The 24,322-nt window shown below is 43.0% G+C and overlaps 1 protein-coding gene across 3 annotated transcripts; it reads left to right on the plus strand.

Moving 5' to 3' along the window:
- The first annotated feature begins 979 nt into the window (after window positions 1-979).
- LOC139472732 (retinoic acid receptor RXR-alpha-B-like) lies at window positions 980-18,479 on the plus strand. Of its 3 annotated transcripts, none has more exons than XM_071255185.1 (7): window positions 980-1,221; window positions 5,705-6,222; window positions 8,423-8,608; window positions 10,470-10,562; window positions 12,617-12,701; window positions 13,865-14,052; window positions 16,842-18,479. In XM_071255185.1, exons 2-7 carry the CDS (start codon window positions 5,715-5,717, stop codon window positions 17,075-17,077), a joined length of 1,296 nt encoding a protein of 431 aa, XP_071111286.1. In that variant the 5' UTR covers window positions 980-1,221; window positions 5,705-5,714; the 3' UTR covers window positions 17,078-18,479. The 3 variants fall into 3 exon arrangements, with proteins under 3 accessions (XP_071111286.1, XP_071111287.1, XP_071111288.1); XM_071255186.1 differs by having other exon boundaries at window positions 5,711-6,222; XM_071255187.1 differs by having other exon boundaries at window positions 5,714-6,222.
- Window positions 18,480-24,322: the final 5,843 nt, after the last annotated feature.

Here is a 24,322-nt window from a genome sequence, read left to right on the forward strand (position 1 = left end):
ATACGCCCAAATATTTTCTTGTGTTTCTATGGATATAATTTGATAAGACATAGGGCTCAGGCGCTAGATCCGTCTTATGCAATCTATAGGTCCTCAGCTTATTACCATTAGGGTTATTAGCATCATTCCACAGCTCTGAAAACCAAGCAGTTTCATCCACTTGAAATATTTTTTGCTTAATGAGAGTGAACTGGCCACGTGTCATAGATACTTGTACCGGGACATGGAAACGAGTAAGTGAGTATTGTTTTAAGCCGCTTTGAGCAATATCAAGGACACCAGACTTCACACAATGTACCCATGTGGGTCTTCATGTGGGAACTGGAGCATCGCCTCCCTTTATGAAATGATCATAATAATTCATTTATTTATTTTCAAAGGAAATTCATGAAAACTTAAAACCACAGACCACACGCTGAAACAATATATACCACACGCTGAAACAATACATGATGGATTTATTATCACATCGTACATCATAATATGGTATATCATTATAAGTGTTTATTAGTGTTTATGAATAACTTTTGTTTTTATTGACCGTTTAGGGTCAAAGAGCTTTAACCATTTTGCAATATACAGTTTTATCCGGCCACCATGTTACGACCGGGGAGTACTCATTTCAGGCCGTTTCATTTCATCTGTAAGGGATTAGACAGTTTCGATGTTGAATCTTCAGAGTATTTGTGCTGGAAAATATATTCCTATTTAATGCCATAGCTCATTTTTTGATAATCTGTGCTAATTTGTTGTTCGTTCCTAGTTCTTTATTATTTTCAGACACAACTAATTTTATTCGCAACAACTGTGCACTCAGGAAGTATCGGATATTTACGACATTGCCCTCGGTTATCCGATTCAAGAGAGGATAGGAAGGCTGTGTAAAGCGATTTTTCGGAAACCCCAGCTTCGGCAAGCTACGGAAAGATGTCAGAAAGGCGAACGATTCTCGAAGAGTTATCTAACTTGGATCCAGATGCTGTCCTGACGCTGGAGAAAGAGGAGAAATAGGCTAGTTATTGTAGAACGGATAGCTATCTACTACAGTACTTACAAAACGAAAACATGCAAAGAATAACCTAAACAGACAACAGTTTGACAGAGATAGACCCACAGCATGTTTCGTTCACAGTAAACACGAACAGATGGGTCATTTCAAAATGAATTGAATTGTGTTTCGTGCACAGATAATTTTGTTTACGAAACGTTTGAATCAACAAGGTGAGTAAGCTTTACTTATTTTTAGACTTTTGTTATGTTGTTGTTTTAAAATGTTTGTGGATCACATTTCTCTTTTTGTACAATTGAATCCTTACCTTGTCACATGAACCGGTTGGCTAGAGGTTGTCATGTCATTCACAGTAACCATGTAACAAATAATAATAACAAACATACAGACGAGTTCCTGCTTTTGATTGAGAATATTACTGATATTAATGGACATCGCCTAGACACAATTTACAGTGAATTCTTGGAAAAAGCACAAGCTAATTCGTAGACAATTTAGAATTGAATGATAATAATATATTAAGAATTGACTGTCACTTTGTCAGGGTTAGAAATTGGCACTGGTCCTATAGTCCTTGCCAAACTGCCCAATAGTAAAGGTATCCTAAGGACTAGTAGAATTTTGCCATTTTTAAAAGGTTTTGCTATATGCTATCATTATACATGTTATAAGGACTAGTGGACTGAAACTGTTAGTTTCTACCGCTGTTTGTGTGAGTTCACTTGAGGATTGAAGTTGTATTTGTTGACATTCATCAAGTGAGCAAATTCAATGATGCACGAACAATCTCCTGATTCATGCAGTTTGCACATCGGTATTTCGATTCATACCTCAACATTCCGAAAAAAAATCCACAGTCAATCCTTAAATGAACCTTCACAGAGTGAGGTCCAAACTGTATGAATGTCGGAGCTTGAGACCGAGTATTTCCTCAAAAGGAGAGCTGACATGAATGTATGTTTGCAAACATTGTTCTGCAGTGACTTCTGTGTTTGTTTGTATAGGACAAATATGTTCAAATAATGAAAATATCATTGTAACATGAGAGAGGTCTGTTAAAAATTACCTCAGTAAATCACTCACAATGACCGCACGTCGTAATGCATTTACATCATGTTGTAGACATCAAAATGTCCGCCACGATAAACGTGACGAGAGAGATTTCTGAAGTTGTAAATGAGGCCATGGCAACTTGTTTATCATCATTGATGAGTTGGTGGATCATTTGAAAGGTGATTGTAGAGATGTGTCAAATAGATACAGTCAAGTCTTGTTAATCCGACAATCGGCTTTATCCCACACTAATGATGGGAACTGATTAAATCAGTGCTATTTAGTCCCGTTAATCCGACTCCGACACATAATTTGCAATGAATTACCGAAATCACTCATTAATCAGTCTCGTTAATCCGACACAGTGATCAGCGTATTCTGATGTCATCTGTCCGCGAGTACACAGCCCCATGTTTTGATGCGAGACGAGTCGGCGAGTAGCTGCATATTTCAACGGCTGCAGAGATAAATTTGCTTAACAATAAACAATTACTGCTTTAATTAAACATGTTAAACTCTCTGACTTATCCCATGTATGCTCTCGTGGACTTGGTTGAAGCATGTCATCGGTCCCAATTGCGTGGATCGATGCTCATGATATTAATCACTGGATTGTATGATCCAGACTCGATTATTTACAGACCGCTGGAATATTACTGAGTGAGGTAAACAACAAACCAACCAACCATGTATGCTAAAATGCTAAGTTCAAGATAAAGGATCAAAATGATCAGAAACAACGCTTCAATATTTATATTTTAGAGTTTTTACTCTAGGGTTTCGATTTTATTTGGGTTATTACATTTTTTATTTAAGGATTGAAGTTGTATTTGTTGATGTTCATCAGCTGATGAAGACACTGCCTCGCGTGAGCAAATTCCATGATGTACGGTGACCCGACATACACATGATCTGTCTGGCTTCAAAGCCTGCAGGGGGCACGGGTGGCCCAGTCGTCTAAGGCGCCGCGATTTTCTGAGTTGCGTCCCTTGGTCACGCCAGAAACCTATGATTGTGGGTTTGAATCCCGGTTCGCCCCGATTATGTTTCTAGGTTTGTCAGCACCATACCCGTGCTCATGGGTTTCACCAAAGTGGTAAACGTCCGAGACCTGCATCACTTCGGGCTTTCCTCCCACATTAAGCTGACACGCCGTGATATAACTGGAATACTGTTAAAAGCCGCGTTAACCATGTTAACCCCAACTCACTCCTTAAAAGCACATCTTGTGGCACTGTTTCGGGAGGTGTTTGTTAAAAGGTGAACTCTAAAAGCGAACAGTTCCGATACAAATCATTAAAAAACTCTGTGGAAGTGTGGCTGACGTCTGATATTGTGGCCCAAAACATCCCAAATGTGAACAATAACATTCCCTATTGCTCTCTTGCGTAAAATGCTGAGAGTAGATCACAGTTGTCTTTTCTTATACCAATGGTGACCTTGCCCTTCGTTCGAAGCTGCATGCAGACTTGAGTTTGTTGATTTTCACGTCTTCAGTGTAGGGTCGACAGTTGACATGAACGTCTTTGGCGAGCACACAGATTTTCCTCTTCCAAAATGGTTCAGACAGGATGTACATTCAGCTGAAAGATTGATCCAAATGGTTTGGTTTCCTTGATCTCACTGCTGGGATCCCGGCGGTGCAAGGTACCCACCGTTGGTCCAAGATTCAAAGAGCAGCGCTATTGACTTGTTTCATTTTCTTACAGACCCGTGAAGATTCCGGGGTAGAATAGGTCTTCAGCAACCCATGCTTGCCATAAAAGACGACTATGCTTGTCGTAAAAGACTACTAACGGGATCGGGTGGTCAGGCTCGCTGACTTGGTTGAAGCATGTCATCGATCCCAATTGCGCGGATCGATGCTCATGATGTCAATCACTGGATTGTCTGGTCCAGACTCGATTATTTACAGACCGCCGTCATATAGCTGGAATATTGCTGAGTGCGGCGTTAAACAACAAACAAACAAAAATCATTTTCTAACAGTTGTCCTGAGTGCGAACAGTGATGCACTTGAATTACCATAAGTTGACAAAATCCTTAAAAAAGGATCATAAGCGTTGGTAGTGTCATGTTTGAACATCAACACCAGGAATATGTTATTAATGTGTATGCAGAGAAATGTACACAATGCCCATATTTGGGCATATATCAATGTTCATATGCAAACAGATTTCAGTTTGGTCTGTTAACCAACAACAGATGTTATGTATACACTTAAATGCATATTTAACATGGCTTTCACTTTGTCAGATACCATAGAAAGTCGTTTAGTGAAAATAGTATCTGACGAGAATGAGTCAGTGTTCCCACTGGCTTTTGAAACTGCCAGTTCTGGTGGACTGGAAACTCTAAAAATTACCAGTCCCCAGTAATTTTTGTCAGTCCCAACTTTCAACAAATAAAAAATGTATGAAAGTTAGCTGGTTTTAATTCTTTCATCATCATGTTCAGTGCAATGAGTCATCTCTGAAATGACTTAGTTAGATCTACATGTCATTCACACAAACTTCAGTCTCAATTTTCTCTTCTTTTTTTTTAATATTTCAAGACAAAGTCACTACAAATGGATATTTAACCTCGAAGCAAAGTGAAATGTTATTTCCTTGCACTAAAAAAAGACAAGGGGATGACCTGATGGTAACAGACAAGCTGACTTCTTTAAAAAAATATATTTCTATGAATATCACTGATGTTTTGTTCAACAAATAAGATTTATTACCTGTCCATGCCTAAATTTACCGGTAAAAAAACTGGTAATTACCCGTAAACGGGAACACTGTGAGTGTAGTATTCTCTATGTATTCATTTGTAACAGTACCAATAGCTAGGAACAGGTGTTAATGCTTGGTTCTGTAGTATTTCATTAAATGCAAATCTCAAAATAATTTAAGAAAAAAATTAACTTTTAAAAAATCCACATTTTAAACGATATAATGATTATTTCTTGCATGCTTTCCAAACACCCAGTACCGTCGCCGTACTTGCCGTACTTGCCTTTTTGTGGGTGAGTTGGGTGTAATGTCGCATTAAACCAGGGGTCCGGAAAATTTAAAAAAAATTTAAATGTCCGGTAAGCAATATTTTAAACCGGACATTTGAGATTCCCAATCGGACATGTCCGGCGCATATGACGGTTTCCGGACCCCTGCATTAAACAGTATTCCAGTTATGTCACATGTAAGCTTAATCATGTTAATGTGCAAGGAAGGACTGAAGTATTAATAATCATGATAATAATGATAATGATAATAATAATGAGGATATTAATAATGCCCCCCCCCCCCCTCCCCGAAAAAAAAAAGATTAAAAAAACATTGCCTGAGAACCAATACTTTTATTTTTTTAAGCCCAATATACATTTTTTGATGATTTCAGTTTTTTTTCCAGTTTTTTTAAGTTGACAGTTTTGTGAACCAATCAAAAGTAATTCAGTCAATAGCATGTCATCGATCCCATTTGCTTGGATTGATGCTCATGATGTCAATCACTGGATTGTCTGGTCCAGACTCGATTGTTTACAGACTACCGTCATATAGCTGGAATATTGCTGAGTGCGGCGTTAAACAACAAACCAACCAACCAACCTTTGTTGTCATTGTTGTCATGCTTGATGATACGTTTCCGTTGTTTTACGAGGTGAAGCAGGATGGAGATGGGGAGCCACGGAGACACCAGCCTGAACACTGCTGGCAACATTCTCATCATCATGCAAGATGAAAACGGCTGCGAAACCACAATAGACAGCGGAAGCCTCACAACCGAGTCCTTGATTACAAGTCAAGCTTTACATCACTTTCACAGCAACACAATCGAAACACAGACAAGCAGCCATACAAGTATGTCATCCTCCAAACCAATGGAAGTTGTTTCAATGGAAACGGTTGCCGGTAACGAGGTAGAGATACACCCGAACAGCAACTTCCCCGGAGACATGGCATACACGTCCTGTCTGGTGTGTGGGGACCGGGCGTCCGGGTACCACTACTCCGTGTTCTCGTGCGAGGGATGCAAGGGCTTCTTCAAGAGGACCGTACAAAAGAGTCTGACCTACTGCTGCAAAGAAGGTGGGAGCTGTGAAATTAACAAGTACACCAGGAACAGCTGTCAAGCGTGTCGCTTTAATAAGTGCCTGCAGATGGGGATGAAGCGAGAAGGTTTGTGATTTCCCTGCTGTATTCCGCTGCCAAAAAAAGTAAAAATTGTGTGACAAGATAGACACATTTTTTTATGGATAACAACTTCTTTAATACTGTGAAAAGCGACGTTTCGGTATAGATCCTTATACTGTTGTCAAGCACGTTTCGGTATAGATCCTTATACTGTTGTCAAGCAAGACTGACAACGGTATAAGGATCTATTCCAAAACGTCGCTTTTCACAGTATTAAAGAAGTTGTTATCCATAAAAAATTGTGTGTATCTTGTCATCCGTCAACTTCTAAGTAATGCCTATCAAAAAAAATAAAATTGTGTGGTAAATGTTTGTCAATTCTGCAACCAAATTTATATTATGCAACAAACAATTCTGCAAGGTTTTAAGCTTAATAACTGTGAATTTTGTAGTTTTGCGCCTGTTTAACTTGTGCACTTTGGGGACGCAATAATGCAAAACTTCACTTCATTATATTTTGATTCATTTAACAATTTCTCAAAATGTCAAATATTTAATAATTATTTGAAATGATTTTATTAATACAATGCACAGTTCAAATAATAACTGTTCGTTTCAGTAAAGCTTTGCAACTTTTATATGTTAAACAATAGCGACTCACATGTTAAAATTCTTCAGTGTATTTGACAAATTCTGTGACAGACAAAGGCAAAATGCTGTATGAGCTCTACACAAAAAGTGATTTTCTGCAAGATGGATACATTTCTGCATTAAGTGGGCATGTCTGCAAAATTCTGACCACGGAATCGCAGAAAACAGCAGGAACTGCTTCGTTCTTGTTGTGTGGGTTTTGGTTAGAGGCCCATCTTAGGTACTGGCTTGATGGGAGAGGAGAAAATGAGAGAGTCACAAACATAACATGACATTGTTTAGGGACAACTCATGGGTAGGGGATTTTATTTTGAAAATGATTGGGTCCAGTTATGGTAATATTTGACAAAAAGTAGGTTTGAGGTGTTAGAGTAAGTGAGTGAGTTGGGCTTATCGCCGCTTTTAACCAAATTCCAGTTATATCATGGCGTGTCAGCTTAATGTGGGAGGAAAGCCCGAAGTGACGTTTACCACTTCGGCGAAACCCACGGGCATGGGTATGATGCTGACAAACGTAGAAACATAATCGGCGCGAACTGGGATTCAAACCCACAATCATAGGTTTCTGGCGTGCCCAAGAGACGCAACTCTGCAGAGCGAAGCTGGGCCATCCGTGTCCCTTTGAGGTGTTAGAAGAAGCAAATTGTTTGCTGTACATGTTGTGTGTATGTAGCTTGGTAACAAGAAGCTGGTGACTGGAAACAATATTCACAATTTTCTAGTGAATTGTACATTGTTGATAATATTTTGCTGTTTGTTAGCTTTTTTCGGAATTGCTCAGCAGGATTACCTTGACCAGCAAAACTAGGAGTGCAGGGGACCACCACCAGTCTCTGAGGACCCGTGAAGATCCGGGATAATATAGGTCTTCAGCAAGCCATGCTTGTCGTAAAAGGTGACTTGCTTGTCTTAAGAGGCGACTGACGGGATCGGGTTGTCTGGCTCGCTCACCTGGTTGATGCAGCTCATCATATCCCAATTGCGTGGATCAATGCTCATGATATCAATCACTGGATTGTCTGGTCCAGAATTGACTATTCACAGAAAGCTGGAATATTGCTGAGTGCGGCATTAAACAACAAACAAACAAACAAACAAAACAAAACTTGTACCTGGGCAAGTGGCTTTACAAAAATGAAATGGAACCCCTGTAGATTTGATAATTACTTTAGCTACACGACCTTTACCATGGTGATTTCCTGTTAACAATTGGGGACAATGAACATTGTATGTCCATTGGGATGCAATCCATGGTTTTCGGCATCTGGGATTTTGTATGGAGACTGGACATTTTAAATCAGTCATATGAAAACCAGGTTTTTGCAACAGTTTATGATTTTGTTGCAGACAATTTCTTCTTTTTCAATAGCCTGAAAGCATCATTGTTTCGAAAATATCATCTCACTTCAAAATAGACTCACAGTTTGAATGTCTGGAGGGTCTTGTGGTCAAGATGTTTTCTCTTTTAGAATGTGAATCTAGATTCCCCCTAAAGAGTTATGACAAGGACCCCTTGACTTTCATGTTTGGCTTGGAACGAGAGACACATATTCTATTATGATTAATATCTTGAACATATTTGTGTTATGTTCAGCTGTGCGAGAAGACCGAGCTCCCGGAGGAAAGCATAGATTGAAGCGGCAACGAATGGATGAGTCGTCACCCCTTGTAATGTCTGATGGACTCATCGGATACCCGCAGGTGCCGAAAAAAGAGTTTACTGACCCCCTGGTGGACAGCCTGGTTGACGCAGGTCCAGACACAGTGCCAAAGTATGAAGGTGAGTGCTCGAAGCCTCGGTGCATCATTTTAGACCTGAGTCATGTGTGACCTCTGTTTGATCATGCTTGACCTCCAACCTCAGTGTGTCATGTGTGACCATGGTGACCTCTGTTTCAGGAGGCTGACTTCTGACATCAGTCTATCATGTGTGACCTCTGTTTCAGGAGGCTAACTTCTGACACCAGTCTGTGATGTGTGACCTCTGTTTCAGGAGCCTGACTTCTGACATCAGTCTATCATGTGTGACCTCTGTTTCAGGAGGCTGACTTCTGACATCAGTCTATCATGTGTGACCTCTGTTTCAGCAGGCTGACTTCTGACATCAGTCTATCATGTGTGACCTCTGTTTCAGGAGGCCTGACTTCTGACATCAGTCTATCATGTGTGACCTCTGTTTCAGGAGGCTGACTTCTGACATCAGTCTATCATGTGTGACCTCTGTTTCAGCAGGCTGACTTCTGACATCAGTCTATCATGTGTGACCTCTGTTTCAGGAGGCTGACTTCTGACATCAGTCTATCATGTGTGACCTCTGTTTCAGGAGACTGACTTCTGACATTAGTCTATCTTGTGTGACCTCTGTTTCAGCAGGCTGACTTCTGACATCAGTCTATCATGTGTGACCTCTATTTCAGGAGGCTTACTTCTGACATCAGTCTATCATGTGTGACCTCTGTTTCAGGAGGCTGACTTCTGACATCAGTCTATCATGTGTGACCTCTGTTTCAGGAGGCTGACTTCTGGCATCAGTCTATCATGTGTGACCTCTGTTTCAGGAGGCTGACTTCTGGCATCAGTCTATCATGTGTGACCTCTGTTTCAGCAGGCTGACTTCTGACATCAGTCTATCATGTGTGACCTCTGTTTCAGGAGGCCTGCCTTCTGACATCAGTCAATCATGTGTGACCTCTGTTTCAGGAGGCCTGACTCCTGACATCAGTCTATCGTGTGTGACCTCTGTTTCAGGAGGCCTGACTCCTGACATCAGTCTATCGTGTGTGACCTCTGTTTCAGGAGGCTGACTTCTGACATCAGTCTATCATGTGTGACCTCTGTTTCAGGAGCTTACTTCTGACATCAGTCTATCATGTGTGACCTCTGTTTCAGCAGGCTGACTTCTGACATCAGTCTATAATGTGTGACCTCTGTTTCAGGAGGCTGACTTCTGACACCAGTGTGTCATGTGTGACCTCTGTTTCAGGAGGCTGACTTCTGACATCAGTCTATCATGTGTGACCTCTGTTTCAGCAGGCTGACTTCTGACATCAGTCTATCATGTGTGATCTCTGTTTCAGCAGGCTGACTTCTGACATCAGTCTATCATGTGTAACCTCTGTTTCAGGAGGCTGACTTCTGACATCAGTCAATCATGTGTGACCTCTGTTTCAGGAGGCTGACTTCTGACATCAGTCTATCATGTGTGTCCTCTGTTTCAGCAGGCTGACTTCTGACATCAGTCTATCATGTCCGACCTCTGTTTCAGCAGGCTGACTTCTGACATCAGTCTATCATGTGTGACCTCTGTTTCAGGAGGTTGACTTCTGACATCAGTCTATCATGTGTGACCTCTGTTTCAGGAGGCTGACTTCTGACACCAGTGTGTCATGTGTGACCTCTGTTTCAGGAGGCTGACTTCTGACATCAGTCTATCATGTGTGACCTCTGTTTCAGGAGGCTGACTTCTGACATCAGTCAATCATGTGTGACCTCTGTTTTAGGAGGCTGACTTCTGACATCAGTCAATCATGTGTGACCTCTGTTTTAGGAGGCTGACTTCTGACATCAGTCTATCATGTGTGACCTCTGTTTCAGCAGGCTGACTTCTGACATCAGTCTATCATGTGTGACCTCTGTTTCAGGAGGCCTGAGCTCGGGCATCAGTGTGAACGAGCTGATGCAGTGTGGGTACTCAGAACTCAAATACATCATCGAGTGGGCCAAGAAGGTGCCAGGTCAGTGAAGCTCTCAAACATTGTCATCCAGGACAAAATATTACAGATGTTTATTATTTCATATTTCTTTGTATGTTTGAGTTTGTTTGTAAACCATACATGAATGGCCATGAACATGTGTAAATAATGTCTAGATGTCTGTGCAGACTACACTTAACCCTCCAGGCTATCGTATTTGACGTAATAAGCGCCCCGCTCTAATAAGTGAGTGAGTATGGTTTTACGCCAATTTTAGCAATATTCCAGCAATATCACGGCGGAGGACACCAGAAATGGGCTTCACAAATTGTACCCATGTCGGGAATCGAACCCAGGTCTTCGGCGTGATGAGCGAATGCTTTAACCACTAGGCTACCCGACTGCCCCCCAATCTAATAAACACAATATTTGCTAATATATTGGCTAGTGAACAATCCCAATTAGCACCCCTTCCAAGTGATCAATGTACACAAGATGTATTTATTCGTGTGTAATATGCACTCGTGTGTTATATGCATCCTTAATTACGGGCAATTAAATTCTGAAAAAATATATCTGTCGTAAATATAAACATTTCAGACATTTTCAATTCTGTTTTTTTTCCCAATAAAATAATATTCTAATAAGAGCACCTTATTTCTAATTTTGAGAGCGAACTGGGCACATATTACATCGAATACGGTATTACTGTTTGGGTCCATTTATGTTTATATGTCTGAAATAATGTCTGTTAACTGAAAGAAAAATTGGAAACAACATTTCTGTAGAATATTCCTGGGATGGAGGGTTTCTGTAGAACATCACTGGGACAGAGGGACTTTCTGTAGAACATCACTGGGACATAGGGACTTTCTGTATAACATCACTTTGACAGAGGGACTTTCTGTAGAACATCACTGGGACAGAGGGACTTTCTGTAGAACATCACTGGGACAGAGAGACTTTATGTAGAACATCACTGGGACAGGGACTTTCTGTAGAACATCACTGGGACAGAGGGACTTTCTGTAGAACATCACTTGGACAGAGGGACTTTCTGTAGAACATCACTGGGACAGAGGGACTTTCTGTAGAACATCACTGGGACAGAGGGACTTTCTGTAGAACATCACTTTGACAGAGGGACTTTCTGTAGAACATCACTGGGACAGACAGACTTTCTGTAGAACATCACTGGGACAGAGGGACTTTCTGTAGAACATCACTGGGACAGAGAGACTTTATGTAGAACATCACTGGGACAGAGGGACTTTCTGTAGAACACCACTGGGACAGAGGAACTTTGTGTAGAACATCACTTGGACAGATGGACTTTCTGTAGAACATCACTGGGACAGACAGACTTTCTGTAGAACATCACTGGGACAGAGGGACTTTCTGTAGAACATCACTTGGACAGAGGGACTTTCTGTAGAACATCACTGGGACAGAGGGACTTTCTGTAGAACATCACTGGGACAGAGGGACTTTCTGTAGAACATCACTTTGACAGAGGGACTTTCTGTAGAACATCACTGGGACAGACAGACTTTCTGTAGAACATCACTGGGACAGAGGGACTTTCTGTAGAACATCACTGGGACAGAGAGACTTTATGTAGAACATCACTGGGACAGAGGGACTTTCTGTAGAACACCACTGGGACAGAGGAACTTTGTGTAGAACATCACTTGGACAGATGGACTTTCTGTAGAACATCACTGGGACAGAGGGACTTTCTGTAGAACATCACTGGGACAGACAGACTTTCTGTAGAACATCACTGGGACAGGGACTTTCTGTAGAACATCCCTGGGACAGAGGGACTTTATGTAGAACATCCCTGGGACCGAGACATTCTGTAGAACATCAATGGGACAGAGGGACTTTCGTAGAACATCACTGGGACAGAGGGACTTTCTGTAGAACAGCAGAAGCTCTAATAACAAAAGTATGAGTCACTTGAGGTTCACATTCTTGGACTAAATCTCTGCAGTACAGTTGTCTCACCTTGACCAGCATCGTTTTTAAAGAGACATGACTTCTGTCTTCAACAGGTCAAATGCTATATATTGTGTATCATGTTGTGTTTTCAGGTTTCAGTAATTTAGACATGGAGGATCAGATGGCCTTGTTAAAGTCTTCATTCATGGAACTGAATGTGCTGAGATTGGCATACAGGTGAGAATGAAACAGTGTCACATTGACTGCCTGACTTGAATGGTGTTGAATGGACGACCTCTCCATTAAAACTCAGTGATTGGTTGATTGCATGTTTTGTTTGTTGTTTAACGCTGCACTCAGCAATATTCCATCTTTATGAAGGCGGTCTGTAAATAATGGAGACTGGACCAGACAATCCAGTGATTGACATCATGAGCATCAATTGATGCAAATGGGATACGAGGACATGCATCAACCAAGTCAGCGAGCCTGACCACCCGATCCCATTAGTCGCCTCTCACGACAAGCATGGATGCCTCTTAAGGCAAGCATGGGTTACTTGAAGACCTATTTTACCCTGGATCTTCAGGATTGCATGTCATCCTACCCTGGCAGCATGCTCATGATGTCAACCTGTGGTTTGTCCACCTGGATAACTTCTCGGCTGTCATCATTCAGGTGGACAACATCTAAAGCGTGATAGGTTGTCACACAATGATCTGACTGAAATACTTTTCAATGCCAACCCACTCACTCCAGTGTCCAAGTTAGGCCAGACCAATAACTTGGCTTGTATTATGGATCCTCCAAACTGAAATTTCAGAAATACCGTATTTGATGAACAAGCGCCCAGGGAGATCTCAAAATTAGAAGTAGGGGGCTCTTATTAGAATATTATTTTTTCGGGAATTTTGTGGTTTATGCTGACAGCCTGAAATGTTTATATACGACAGATATATTTTTCCAGAATTTTATTGCCCGTAATTAAGGGTGCATATAACACACGAGTGCGTATTATACACGAATAAATACATCTTGTGTACATTGATCAATCGGAAGGGGTGTTAATTGGGATTGTTCACTTGCCAATATATTAGCAAATATTGCTGTGGGTGCATATTAGAGCGGGGGCTTATTACATCGCATTCGGTAAAAATGAAATGTGTTTTTTTTTCAGTAGTTCTCTGCAACACCAAAATACAACATTTCCAGTTTGTAGTGCGCACCTTTTTTCTCCCAAATACAGCTGTTTAGAGAGAGTGCACACAATACACACTTAAAATGAGTTTCCAACACAAACACATAACACTGCACATAACACTGGAAATAGCATGTCAAACAGTCAAGAGGTGCACACCTGAAGTTCGTCCTGGTATTAAGATGTCTGCTATGTATTGCAGATCCATGGGTCTTGACAACACAATCAAGTTTGCCGACGGGCTGTTGGTTCCCTCGGAGATCGCCCAGACGATGGGTTGGGGGAAGGAGTTGATCAATGCCACACTGGAGTTTGCCGTCAGGCTGAAGGAAGTCCACTTGGACCACAGTGAATTCTGTATCCTCAACGCTTTGGTCCTCACTTACCCTGGTAAGATGTGAAATCATTGTTTAGAGTTGCCTGCTTTCTGAGGGAGTACTGTTTCTAGATTTCCGTCCACATTTAGGTGATGTAACTGAAATACTGTTCAAAGTGGCGTGAAAGGGACAGGACGTTGACCGTTCTTAAGCTTTGTTTGTAAACAATAGCTTACCCGGGTTTGCTCAGCTTATTCCACAACAGAATTTTCTGCTCAAGTTACCATGCTGCATGTGTAGGCTTTTCACGTGACTGGACTTTTAACCTGTTTGTGAACAAACCCACTTTGAAATAAGAATTGAGGGCCTATTGCAAGCCTGTCTCTGCGCTTTACATATTGCAAACTGCAACAGTGACGTGCATGACAATGCAGCTTTACACATCAAAGTGACCGTATTGCCATCTCCCTGTAGGGCTTCGATGACATTAAGTGGTAGATAAATACGTAAATGGAGATAGTTTTTTCTGTTTTAGGATATTTTCTCAATGAAAGTCCTCCCTCCCTCCCTCCCTCCCTCCTCCGTTCCTTCCCCCCTCCTCAATCCAGCCCGTGTGAGTGTCAGCCTCTGAGCCCGTGTGAGTGTCAGCCTCTGAGCCCGTGAGTGTCAGCCTCTGAGCCCGTGTGAGTGTCAGCCTCTGAGCCCGTGTGAGTGTCATCCTCTGAGCCCGTGTGAGTGTCAGCCTCTGAGCCCACGTGAGTGTCAGCCTCTGAGCCCGTGTGAGTGTCAGCCTCTGAGCCCGTGTGAGTGTCAGCCTCTGAGCTCGTTTGAGTGTCAGCCTCTGAGTCCGTGTGAGTGTCAGCCTCTGAGCCCGTGTGAGTGTCATCCTCTGAGCCCATGTGAGTGTCAGCCTCTGAGCCCGTGTGAGTGTCATCCTCTGAGCTCGTGTGAGTGTCAGCCGCTGAGCCCGTGTGAGTGTCAGCCTCTGAGCCCGTGTGAGTATCAGCCTCTGAGCCCGTGTGAGTGTCAGCCTCTGAGCCCATGTGAGTGTCAGCCTCTGAGCCCATGTGAGCGTCAGCCTCTGAGCCCGTGTGAGTGTCAGCCTCTGAGCCCGTGTGAGTGTCATCCTCTGAGCCCGTGTGAGTGTCAGCCTCTGAGCCCGTGTGAGTGTCATCCTCTGAGCCCATGTGAGTGTCAGCCTCTGAGTCCGTGTGAGTGTCAGCCTCTGAGCCCGTGTGAGTGTCAGCCTCTGAGCCCGTGTGAGTGTCAGCCACTGAGCCCGTCTGAATGTCAGCCTCTGAGTCCGTGTGAGTGTCAGCCTCTGAGCTCGTTTGAGTGTCAGCTTCTGAGCCCATCTGATTGTCAGCCTCTGAGCTCGTTTGAGTGTCAGCCTCTGAGCCCGTGTGAGTGTCAGCTTCTGAGCCCATCTGATTGTCAGCCTCTGAGCCCGTGTGAGCGTCAGCCTCTGAGCCCGTGTGAGTGTCATCCTCTGAGCTCGTTTGAGTGTCAGCTTCTGAGCCCATCTGATTGTCAGCCTCTGAGCTCGTTTGAGTGTCAGCCTCTGAGCCCGTGTGAGTGTCAGCCTCTGAGCCCGTGTGAGTGTCAGCCTCTGAGCCCGTGTGAGTGTCAGCCACTGAGCCCGTCTGAATGTCAGCCTCTGAGTCCGTGTGAGTGTCAGCCTCTGAGCTCGTTTGAGTGTCAGCCTCTGAGCTCGTTTGAGTGTCAGCCTCTGAGTCCGTGTGAGTGTCAGCCTCTGAGCCCGTGTGAGTGTCATCCTCTGAGCCCATGTGAGTGTCAGCCTCTGAGCCCATGTGAGTGTCATCCTCTGAGCTCGTGTGAGTGTCAGCCGCTGAGCCCGTGTGAGTGTCAGCCTCTGAGCCCGTGTGAGTATCAGCCTCTGAGCCCGTGTGAGTGTCAGCCTCTGAGCCCATGTGAGTGTCAGCCTCTGAGCCCATGTGAGTGTCAGCCTCTGAGCCCGTGTGAGTGTCAGCCTCTGAGCCCGTGTGAGTGTCATCCTCTGAGCCCGTGTGAGTGTCAGCCTCTGAGCCCGTGTGAGTGTCATCCTCTGAGCCCATGTGAGTGTCAGCCTCTGAGTCCGTGTGAGTGTCAGCCTCTGAGCCCGTGTGAGTGTCAGCCTCTGAGCCCGTGTGAGTGTCAGCCACTGAGCCCGTCTGAATGTCAGCCTCTGAGTCCGTGTGAGTGTCAGCCTCTGAGCTCGTTTAAGTGTCAGCTTCTGAGCCCATCTGATTGTCAGCCTCTGAGCTCGTTTGAGTGTCAGCCTCTGAGCCCGTGTGAGTGTCAGCTTCTGAGCCCATCTGATTGTCAGCCTCTGAGCCCGTGTGAGCGTCAGCCTCTGAGCCCGTGTGAGTGTCATCCTCTGAGCTCGTTTGAGTGTCAGCTTCTGAGCCCATCTGATTGTCAGCCTCTGAGCTCGTTTGAGTGTCAGCCTCTGAGCCCGTGTGAGTGTCAGCCTCTGAGCCCGTGTGAGTGTCAGCCTCTGAGCCCGTGTGAGTGTCAGCCACTGAGCCCGTCTGAATGTCAGCCTCTGAGTCCGTGTGAGTGTCAGCCTCTGAGCTCGTTTGAGTGTCAGCTTCTGAGCCCATCTGATTGTCAGCCTCTGAGCTCGTTTGAGTGTCAGCCTCTGAGCCCGTGTGAGTGTCATCCTCTGAGCCCGTGTGAGTGTCATCCTCTGAGCCCGTGTGAGTGTCAGCCTCTTAGCCCATGTGAGTGTCAGCCTCTGAGCCCATGTGAGTGTCAGCCTCTGAGCCCATGTGAGTGTCAGCCTCTGAGCCCATGTGAGTGTCAGCCTCTGTGCCCGTGTGAGTGTCAGCCTCTGAGCAGGTCCCATACTCTCTATTCCAGATGCTGTGGGCATACAGAACAAGGATAGTGTGATCACACTTCAGATCGAGATCCTGGAAGCCATGTTGCGCTACATGAAGTTCCACTACCCGACAGACACCCGCAGACATGGCAAGATGTTACTACGGTTACCGGCTTTACGTACAGTCAGCGCCAAGGCAGCTGAGCGGTTCCTCTCGCTCACGCTGGATGGGAGCATCCAGTTGAACGAACTTGTCCTGGAAATGATCAATTAAGTGGCAGTCAATGGCCAAAAGCTGCCTGATTGTGCATGACAAACTACAAGTGGCTCAAATATTGTTTCATCCCCCATCTACACTGTTGCTATTGTACCCCATGGCCTAAGTGTCATGGCAACAGTTGTTATTCAAGAAACAGTTACTTACGCATGGATATTATTGAAAGTGGATTACCGCATTTACATTTTCTGCGCTGACCCATGTGGATGATAATGTTAACTAATATGGTTTCTATGGTAACCGGAAATATAAGAGAAACAAGCAGGTGTTCCTATGGCCACCTGACTTCATAATGCTGATATTGTATTCTATGATTTGCATAACGAACACAGCAGAGACATTGTGTGGAGGTGGTAACCTGGCATGGAAGATATTCATATCGATGGATGTTGCTATGGTAACTAAGGATTGAAGATGGCCCAGTTTGAAGATTTAGGTGTTGCTATGGTTACATGACATGGAAGAGACACACATGATGTTCCTATTATGAATGATGGGCGAGACAAGATTGTGCTGTGGTTAAGGACATGGTAGAAATACTGCTGCTATGGAAACAAGACATGGAAGCGATGCACTGCATGTTGCTATGGTAACAAGACATGGAAGAGATGCACATGATGTTACAATGGCAACAGGACATGGAGTGACACACTGCATGTTGCTATGGTAACAAGAAATAGAAGAGATGCACATGATCTTACAATGGAAACAGGACATGGAAGTGACACTGCATGTTGCTATGGTAACAAGACATGGATGCGATGCACAGGATGTTACAATGGCAACAGGACATGGAAGTGACATACTGCATGTTGCTATGTGAACACAAAAAGAAACAATGGTAACCTGACATGCAAGAGAACATATGTTGCTATGGTAACATTGAAGAGAAGAGACAATGTGTGTTGCTATGGTAACATTGAAGAGAAGAGACAATGTGTGTTGCTATGGTAACATTGAAGAGAAGAGACAATGTGTGTTGCTATGGTAACATTGAAGAGAAGAGACAATGTGTGTTGCTATGGTAACATAAATAGAAAGGCACAGGCAGTGTTGCTGTGGTGACATGACATGGAAGAAAAATGGATGTTTCCAACCAAAACAGACATGAAGACAAAGACGCTTGGATTTGTTGGTGTTGGGAAAATTGGTATTGAAGTGCGACATGTTGAAACTGAAGTTGTATATATATACAGGAACTATCTGTAACCTACTTGCTTCCTACCTCAGCAGCTCCATGGCCAATGAAGGAATCTCAAGCTCAGGAACAAAGGGCTGACATCATGAAATTGGTTAATGACATAATAAATGTTATCAGATTTTCACCAAACACCCACCTCCCACCAACTGATTATAACCCCAGCCGTATCATACACAAAGACCTTAAAAGATGGCACTTGCCTGGCACTTGCCTAGTCATTAAGGGGATGAAATGACTGGTGGGCTCAGAGCCATTATACTGTGTCTGAGTGGGGTATTCTGTTAATGGTATTTAAGTGAGCTAGCACAGGCTTTAGTCAACTAGTGCGAGAAGATGTGCAAACATGCACGCACGCACGCAAGCGCACACTCACACTCACACTCACACTCACGCACATGCAAACACACATACACACACATGCGCACACACACATACACAAACACGCACACACACACATGCACGTACATCGCAATGTAAGCAGTAATGTTGAACACGTTAATCCCCATGTCACCATTACCTGTGCCCTGATTATCAAGGATATTATGTCTCCATTCAAACAAGAATTTATCTTGTGTTAGTTGAATGGGAAGACTATCATAATATTTTTAGCTAGATGATTTCCCCCTCAGAATAAGGCATCTTACCCAGACAAAGACGTCCATCAGCCTTTTTCAACCATAACCACGTCAAGTCCACTTTCCTGTGCTAGATACGATTGGACTATCACACACATTGATAGTCCAATCAGAGAACATTTAACAAAATCAATATCCACGACTGGTGCACCTTCTTATGAAAGTGATTTACCGCTTGTTGACACAAATATGTCTTATTCATCGGTTTACGATTGCCCAAACCGCCTATGTGGTCTAGAGGTAGAGCGGAAGGTCCAGGGTTCGATCCCCGGCCGCGTCATATCAAAAGACATTAAAAGATGGTACTTGTTGTTACCCTGTACTAGTACAAGCAGACACACACACACACACACACACACACGTGCATGCACGTCGCTATATAAGTACAATAATCTTGGACGCGGCGTTAAACCCCATTTCACCTCACTTACGATTGCCCATGTTTTATGAAATAATGAATGAAATCACAAATAGTGAGGTGGCACCAGGGTTGAGCCAAGAAAGGTAGACTTGATGGGGAAAGGGTAGAAACTAGGCTTTGATACATGCTAGTGGACACGCTTGCCTCGTGAAGACTTCAGATTCAGTTGTCATATAGCTGGAATATTGCTGAGTGTGGCGTTAAACAAACCAAACCAAAAAAAAATCCAAGTGTTGATACAGTCGTCAACCAGATTGCCCTTTTCATGCCTAGGAACCCAAAGATTATTGATAAAATTTATTTTATTTAGGGAGTGCTCATTTGTCATTTGGAGAGGAGGTCGTGTTTCATGTATTTGGGGGAGGGGATACATGAAAATATGGGGGTGTGGTAGGAAATATATGACACCACCCTGAGGTCAATGTCCCCCCTCCCCTATAATAAATGGTCAGTTCCTTGGTCTATCTAGTCCATGATTCTGACATAGATCTGAGATCTGGAGTCAGTCAAAGACACAGATATCAACCAAAAAGGAATGAATTCCCATAGTATGATAAGTCACTGGAAGCAGTGTGTGTGTGTGGCCTCACTACAGTGTAACCCATCTTCCTGAGTCAAGGGAGGTAACTGACTATAAAAGTCCAGTTTCCACCCTTGCCAAGTTATGTTTTGGCTGGACTAACGGGTCTATGCATAGTACAATCAAAATCATGTTACGAAAGACATCCGGTTCGTAAACTTCAACAGATATTTTCAAATCTTTTCATGATTTTAATCAAGAGATTTAATGCACTTCGTGGAGCAAGAGCCGTTTTATCACAATGTAGTTCTTGATTATTGATCATATAGTCATGACTGGGCGCCGCCATTTTGTTTGAAGCAAATGTAAGTGATATGAGAGGTGGAAACTGATTGGTCAGTAGGAGGGACATAACTCATAATAGCCACTAGTGGCGCTACGATGGAGCCCAGTAATTCAAGTCATTACTGGACTAACATATAGTCGATTAAAAATATTTTATTACCGATAAGGTTAAACATAACCGAGTTCATAAAATCATATGTGCACTATTGCAGATATCACTTCATGCGCATAAGAACATCCGGCTTAGAGAAGGTCTTCCGCAACCCATGCTTGCTGTAAAAGGCGACTATGCTTGTCGTAAGAGGCGGCTGACAAGATCGGGTGGTCAGGCTTGCTGACTTTGTTGATGCATGTCATCGTATCCCATTTGCCTGGATCGATGCTCATGATGTCAATCACTGGATTGTCTGGTCCAGACTCTATTTTTTACACTGACCGCCGTCATATAGCTGGAATATTGCTGAGTGCGGCGTTAAATAACAAACAAACAAACAAATAAATCATGTGCACCAGTGTATTGTTTCCGTCATCCGAGCGGCATTTTGGGGTCATTCGAATCTTATTGTGATGTAAGGTCGAAATGATGTCACACTAGAGACGATTGTTGACGTAATTCCACAAATGTTGTGTTCTAAGACCACAGTGATAAATGAATTGGTAATAAAGAATTGATTATACTCGCATGTGTCATACAGATTTTACGAAACTCGCTTTTTCATAATCTAGATTGGGTTTGGTTTCATAAAATACATATATTCCAGAAACACGGTGAAGGATTGATTACATTCAGGCATGCCTCAAAAGAAAAGTGAATTGCCGAGTCATCTAAGGCGCCACAGTTCGCTGTGCAGAGTTGCGTCACTTGGGCGCGCCAGAAACATATGAGTGTGGGTTCAAATCCTGGTTCGCCCCGATTATGTTTCTAGGTTTGTCAGCACCATACCCGTGCTCCTAGGTTTCACCGAAGTGGTAAATGTCTGAGACCTGCATAACTTCAGGCTTTCCTCCCACATTAAGCTGACACGCCGCAATATAACTTGAATACTGTTCAAAGCAGCGCTCAACACAGATCCCTTTTTATAGAAAAGCATGCATTTTGATTGGTAGTCCCAGTCTCCATGTGGCTGCTATATTCCTGAGGCCATGTCAAATTTAAACTTACTCACCCAAGAGTGCCATGCACAATAAAATTTACACAAACCCCCTTCTTTTTCCTTTTTACAAATATGCTGTCTAAAGCCTTTGAAAAAATTAAACCTTTTTTATGGAATAGCAGATATCCTCAATGAAATTGTCTCACCCAATTGATGAGGTGTAATTTTGCTCATTAAACCCCTGTCAATTTGATTAGGTGCTCAAAAGAGAATTGTTGCAATGGAAATGAAATGTTTTAGTGTTGATTTACAGATCCTGTGACATTGTTTTGTACATAGGTTAATGCATATATGCCAGTTTTCTTGGTAGAATAAGGTATGCATAAGCACGGATTGTGATGTTTTGTTTGTTGGTTGGAAACTTGCTGTCTGTGTTTAAGTATCAGTGGGGATTAGGGGTTGGAATTGGCCCTCAGCAACCATACCATGTTAGTAACAGGCTTAATGGCCCGGGTTGGTCACATCCAGCGACTTAGATACCATGCAGCGGTTTACGTGAATCTCCCACACAAGACACAGTGTACTGACTCCGAGCCGAGGCCTTGTTGTTACCCTGTTTGGTTTGGGGGTTCGATTCCCGGCCGCGTCATACCAAAAGACGTTAAAAGATGGTACTTGTTGTTACCCTGTCTGGCCCTCGGCATTAAGGGGCTAAAACAAGGACTGGTCGGCTCGTAGTCAGTATACTGTGTCTGAGTGGGGTATTCATGTTAAACTGCGGCATGGTATCTCAGTGGGCCAGCACTATTAAATTGGTATACCGTATTCGACGTAATAAGCGCCCCGCTCTAATAAGCGCCCACGGAGATATTTGCCAATATATTGGCTTGTGAACAATCCAAATTAGCACCCTTCCGACTGATCAATGTACACAATTCGTGTACATTTATTCGTGTATGATACGCACTCATGTGTTATATGCACCCTTAATTACGGGCAATTAAATTCTGTAAAATACGCACAGACTTTTCTTTTGTATTATTTCAAGCTGTCAGCAGAAACCATAAAATTTATGATCTTTCGACTCTTTCACCAAAATTATAATCCAATAAGAGCCCCTTATCTCTAATTTTGAAAGCGCCCTGGGCGCTTATTACGTCGAATACGGTAGGTCTGGACTAGTACAGACAGACGGACGGACAGAGACATACACGTCGCTATATAACTGCAATCATTCTTGGATGCGACGTTAAACCCCATTTCACCTCACCTCACCTCACCTCACCTCACCTCACCTCACCTCACCTCACCTCACCTCACCACCACCCCTACCCCTACCCCTACCCCCATCGAGTTGATCAAAATCAACGACTTTGTGGAATGTGAGTTGGTCATTGTACACTTGCTGAGTGCTTATAAGATTCCGGGGTAGAATAGGTCTTCAGCAACCCATACTTGCCATAAATGGCGACTATGCTTGTCGTAAAAGACGACTAACGGGATCGGGTGGTCAGGCTCGCTGACTTGGTTGATACATGTCATCGATCCCAATTGCGTGGATCGATGCTCATAGTATCAATCACTGGATTGTCTGGTCTGGACTTGATTATTTTCAGACCGTCTACAGCTGGAATATTGCTGAGTGCGACATGAAAGAACAAACAACGAAGTAAATTTAGTATCACGGATGGGATCCCAGATGAACATTTATGTTTTGTTTAGTAACTCGTCGTCTGTCTTTGAGTCTTATTGGTATGTCATGTAATTATTTAGGTCAAGTGTTGTGATTGATGTACATTAGACAAGGTAATCAAGAATAGCGATTTTCAGTTTGTCTGAATTTGCAAAATCCTGATTAAAGAACCGTTGATAAAAAGTAGTACAAGTTGTCTGTCTAGATGAAGGGATAGATCTAGTATTCCAACCGAAATGCCTTTCGCACATTCATATTTTTGATTGTTAAATTGGTCAAAATTGGGAGTTCATGTGTTTGACCTATGCTTGCCGTGAAAGGTGACTACGCTTGTCGTAAGAGGCAAAGAAACGGGATCGGGTGGTCAGGCTCACTGAGTTGGTTGAGACATGTCATCAATCCCAATTGCGTGGATCGATGCTCATGATGTCTATCACTGGATTGTCTGGTCCAGACCTGATTATTTACAGACCGACGTCATATAGCTGGAATATTGCTGAGTGTGGCATTAAATAAAAAACCAAAACAAACAAAATAATTTGGAGGATTTTAAAGCTGTATGTATCCCCTGTTTGCAAACCGGGGTAATTTAGCGATCAGCCTGTCCGTCCGTCTCTGAGGTGTCCGTTTTCCATTTCCTGAGCAGAACTAAACTGTTGAATATTTCTTTTTGAAATGTGTTGTACCGATCGGTCTGGTGGTGAACTGGTGCCTTTTGATGTTTAGGATGTTTATTTTTTAAGGAATACTTAGGAATTGGTCCAGAAGGTTCTTGTATTAACATTCCTGCAGGTATCGGCAGTATCTTAACCATTCTTCAAATGAAGATCAAGTCATGAGTAGATATTTCCAAAAGAATTTAGAGATATATAAAAGAAGAAGGATTGATTCTTCACTGTTTTCCAAGTGTGTATTGCAAGGAAAAGAAACCAGCTGATTCAGTTTCCAAGATTACTCATTGATTTCAAGTGTTCAAGGTATTTGTCACTTTTTCAAGGTATTCGTCACTTGTTCAAGGCATTTGCCACTTCTTCAAGGCATTTGTCACTTGTTCAAGGCATTTGTCACTTGTTCAAGGTATTTGTCACTTGTTTAGGGAAATTGTCACTTGTTCTAGGTATTTGTAACTTGTTCAAAGAAATTGTCATTTGTTCAAGGTATTTGTTACTTGTTCGAAGAAATTGTCATTTGTTTCAAGGTATTTGTCACTTGTTCAAGGCAACTGTCACGTTTTCATATTGTTTTTCACTTGTTCAAGGCATTAGTAATACAGTTGTTTTATACATGTCAGAATAAAATTGATACATTGACTGGTAAGACTTTTTTAGACTTT

Source organism: Haliotis cracherodii, unplaced genomic scaffold, assembly GCF_022045235.1.
Source record: "Haliotis cracherodii isolate W230 unplaced genomic scaffold, xgHalCrac1.p SCAF_25, whole genome shotgun sequence".
In the NCBI taxonomy this organism is placed as follows: Eukaryota; Metazoa; Mollusca; class Gastropoda; order Lepetellida; family Haliotidae; genus Haliotis; species Haliotis cracherodii.

Excerpts from the sequence above, each read along its gene's own strand:
- LOC139472732 (XM_071255185.1), top strand. The coding sequence starts at position 5,715 with ATGGAGATGGGGAGCCACGGAGACACCAGCCTGAACACTGCTGGCAAC. Across the intron at positions 10,563-12,616 it reads GTGGGCCAAGAAGGTGCCAG|GTTTCAGTAATTTAGACATG; the intron begins GTCAGTGAAGCT and ends TTGTGTTTTCAG. Across the intron at positions 12,702-13,864 it reads GTGCTGAGATTGGCATACAG|ATCCATGGGTCTTGACAACA; the intron begins GTGAGAATGAAA and ends TATGTATTGCAG.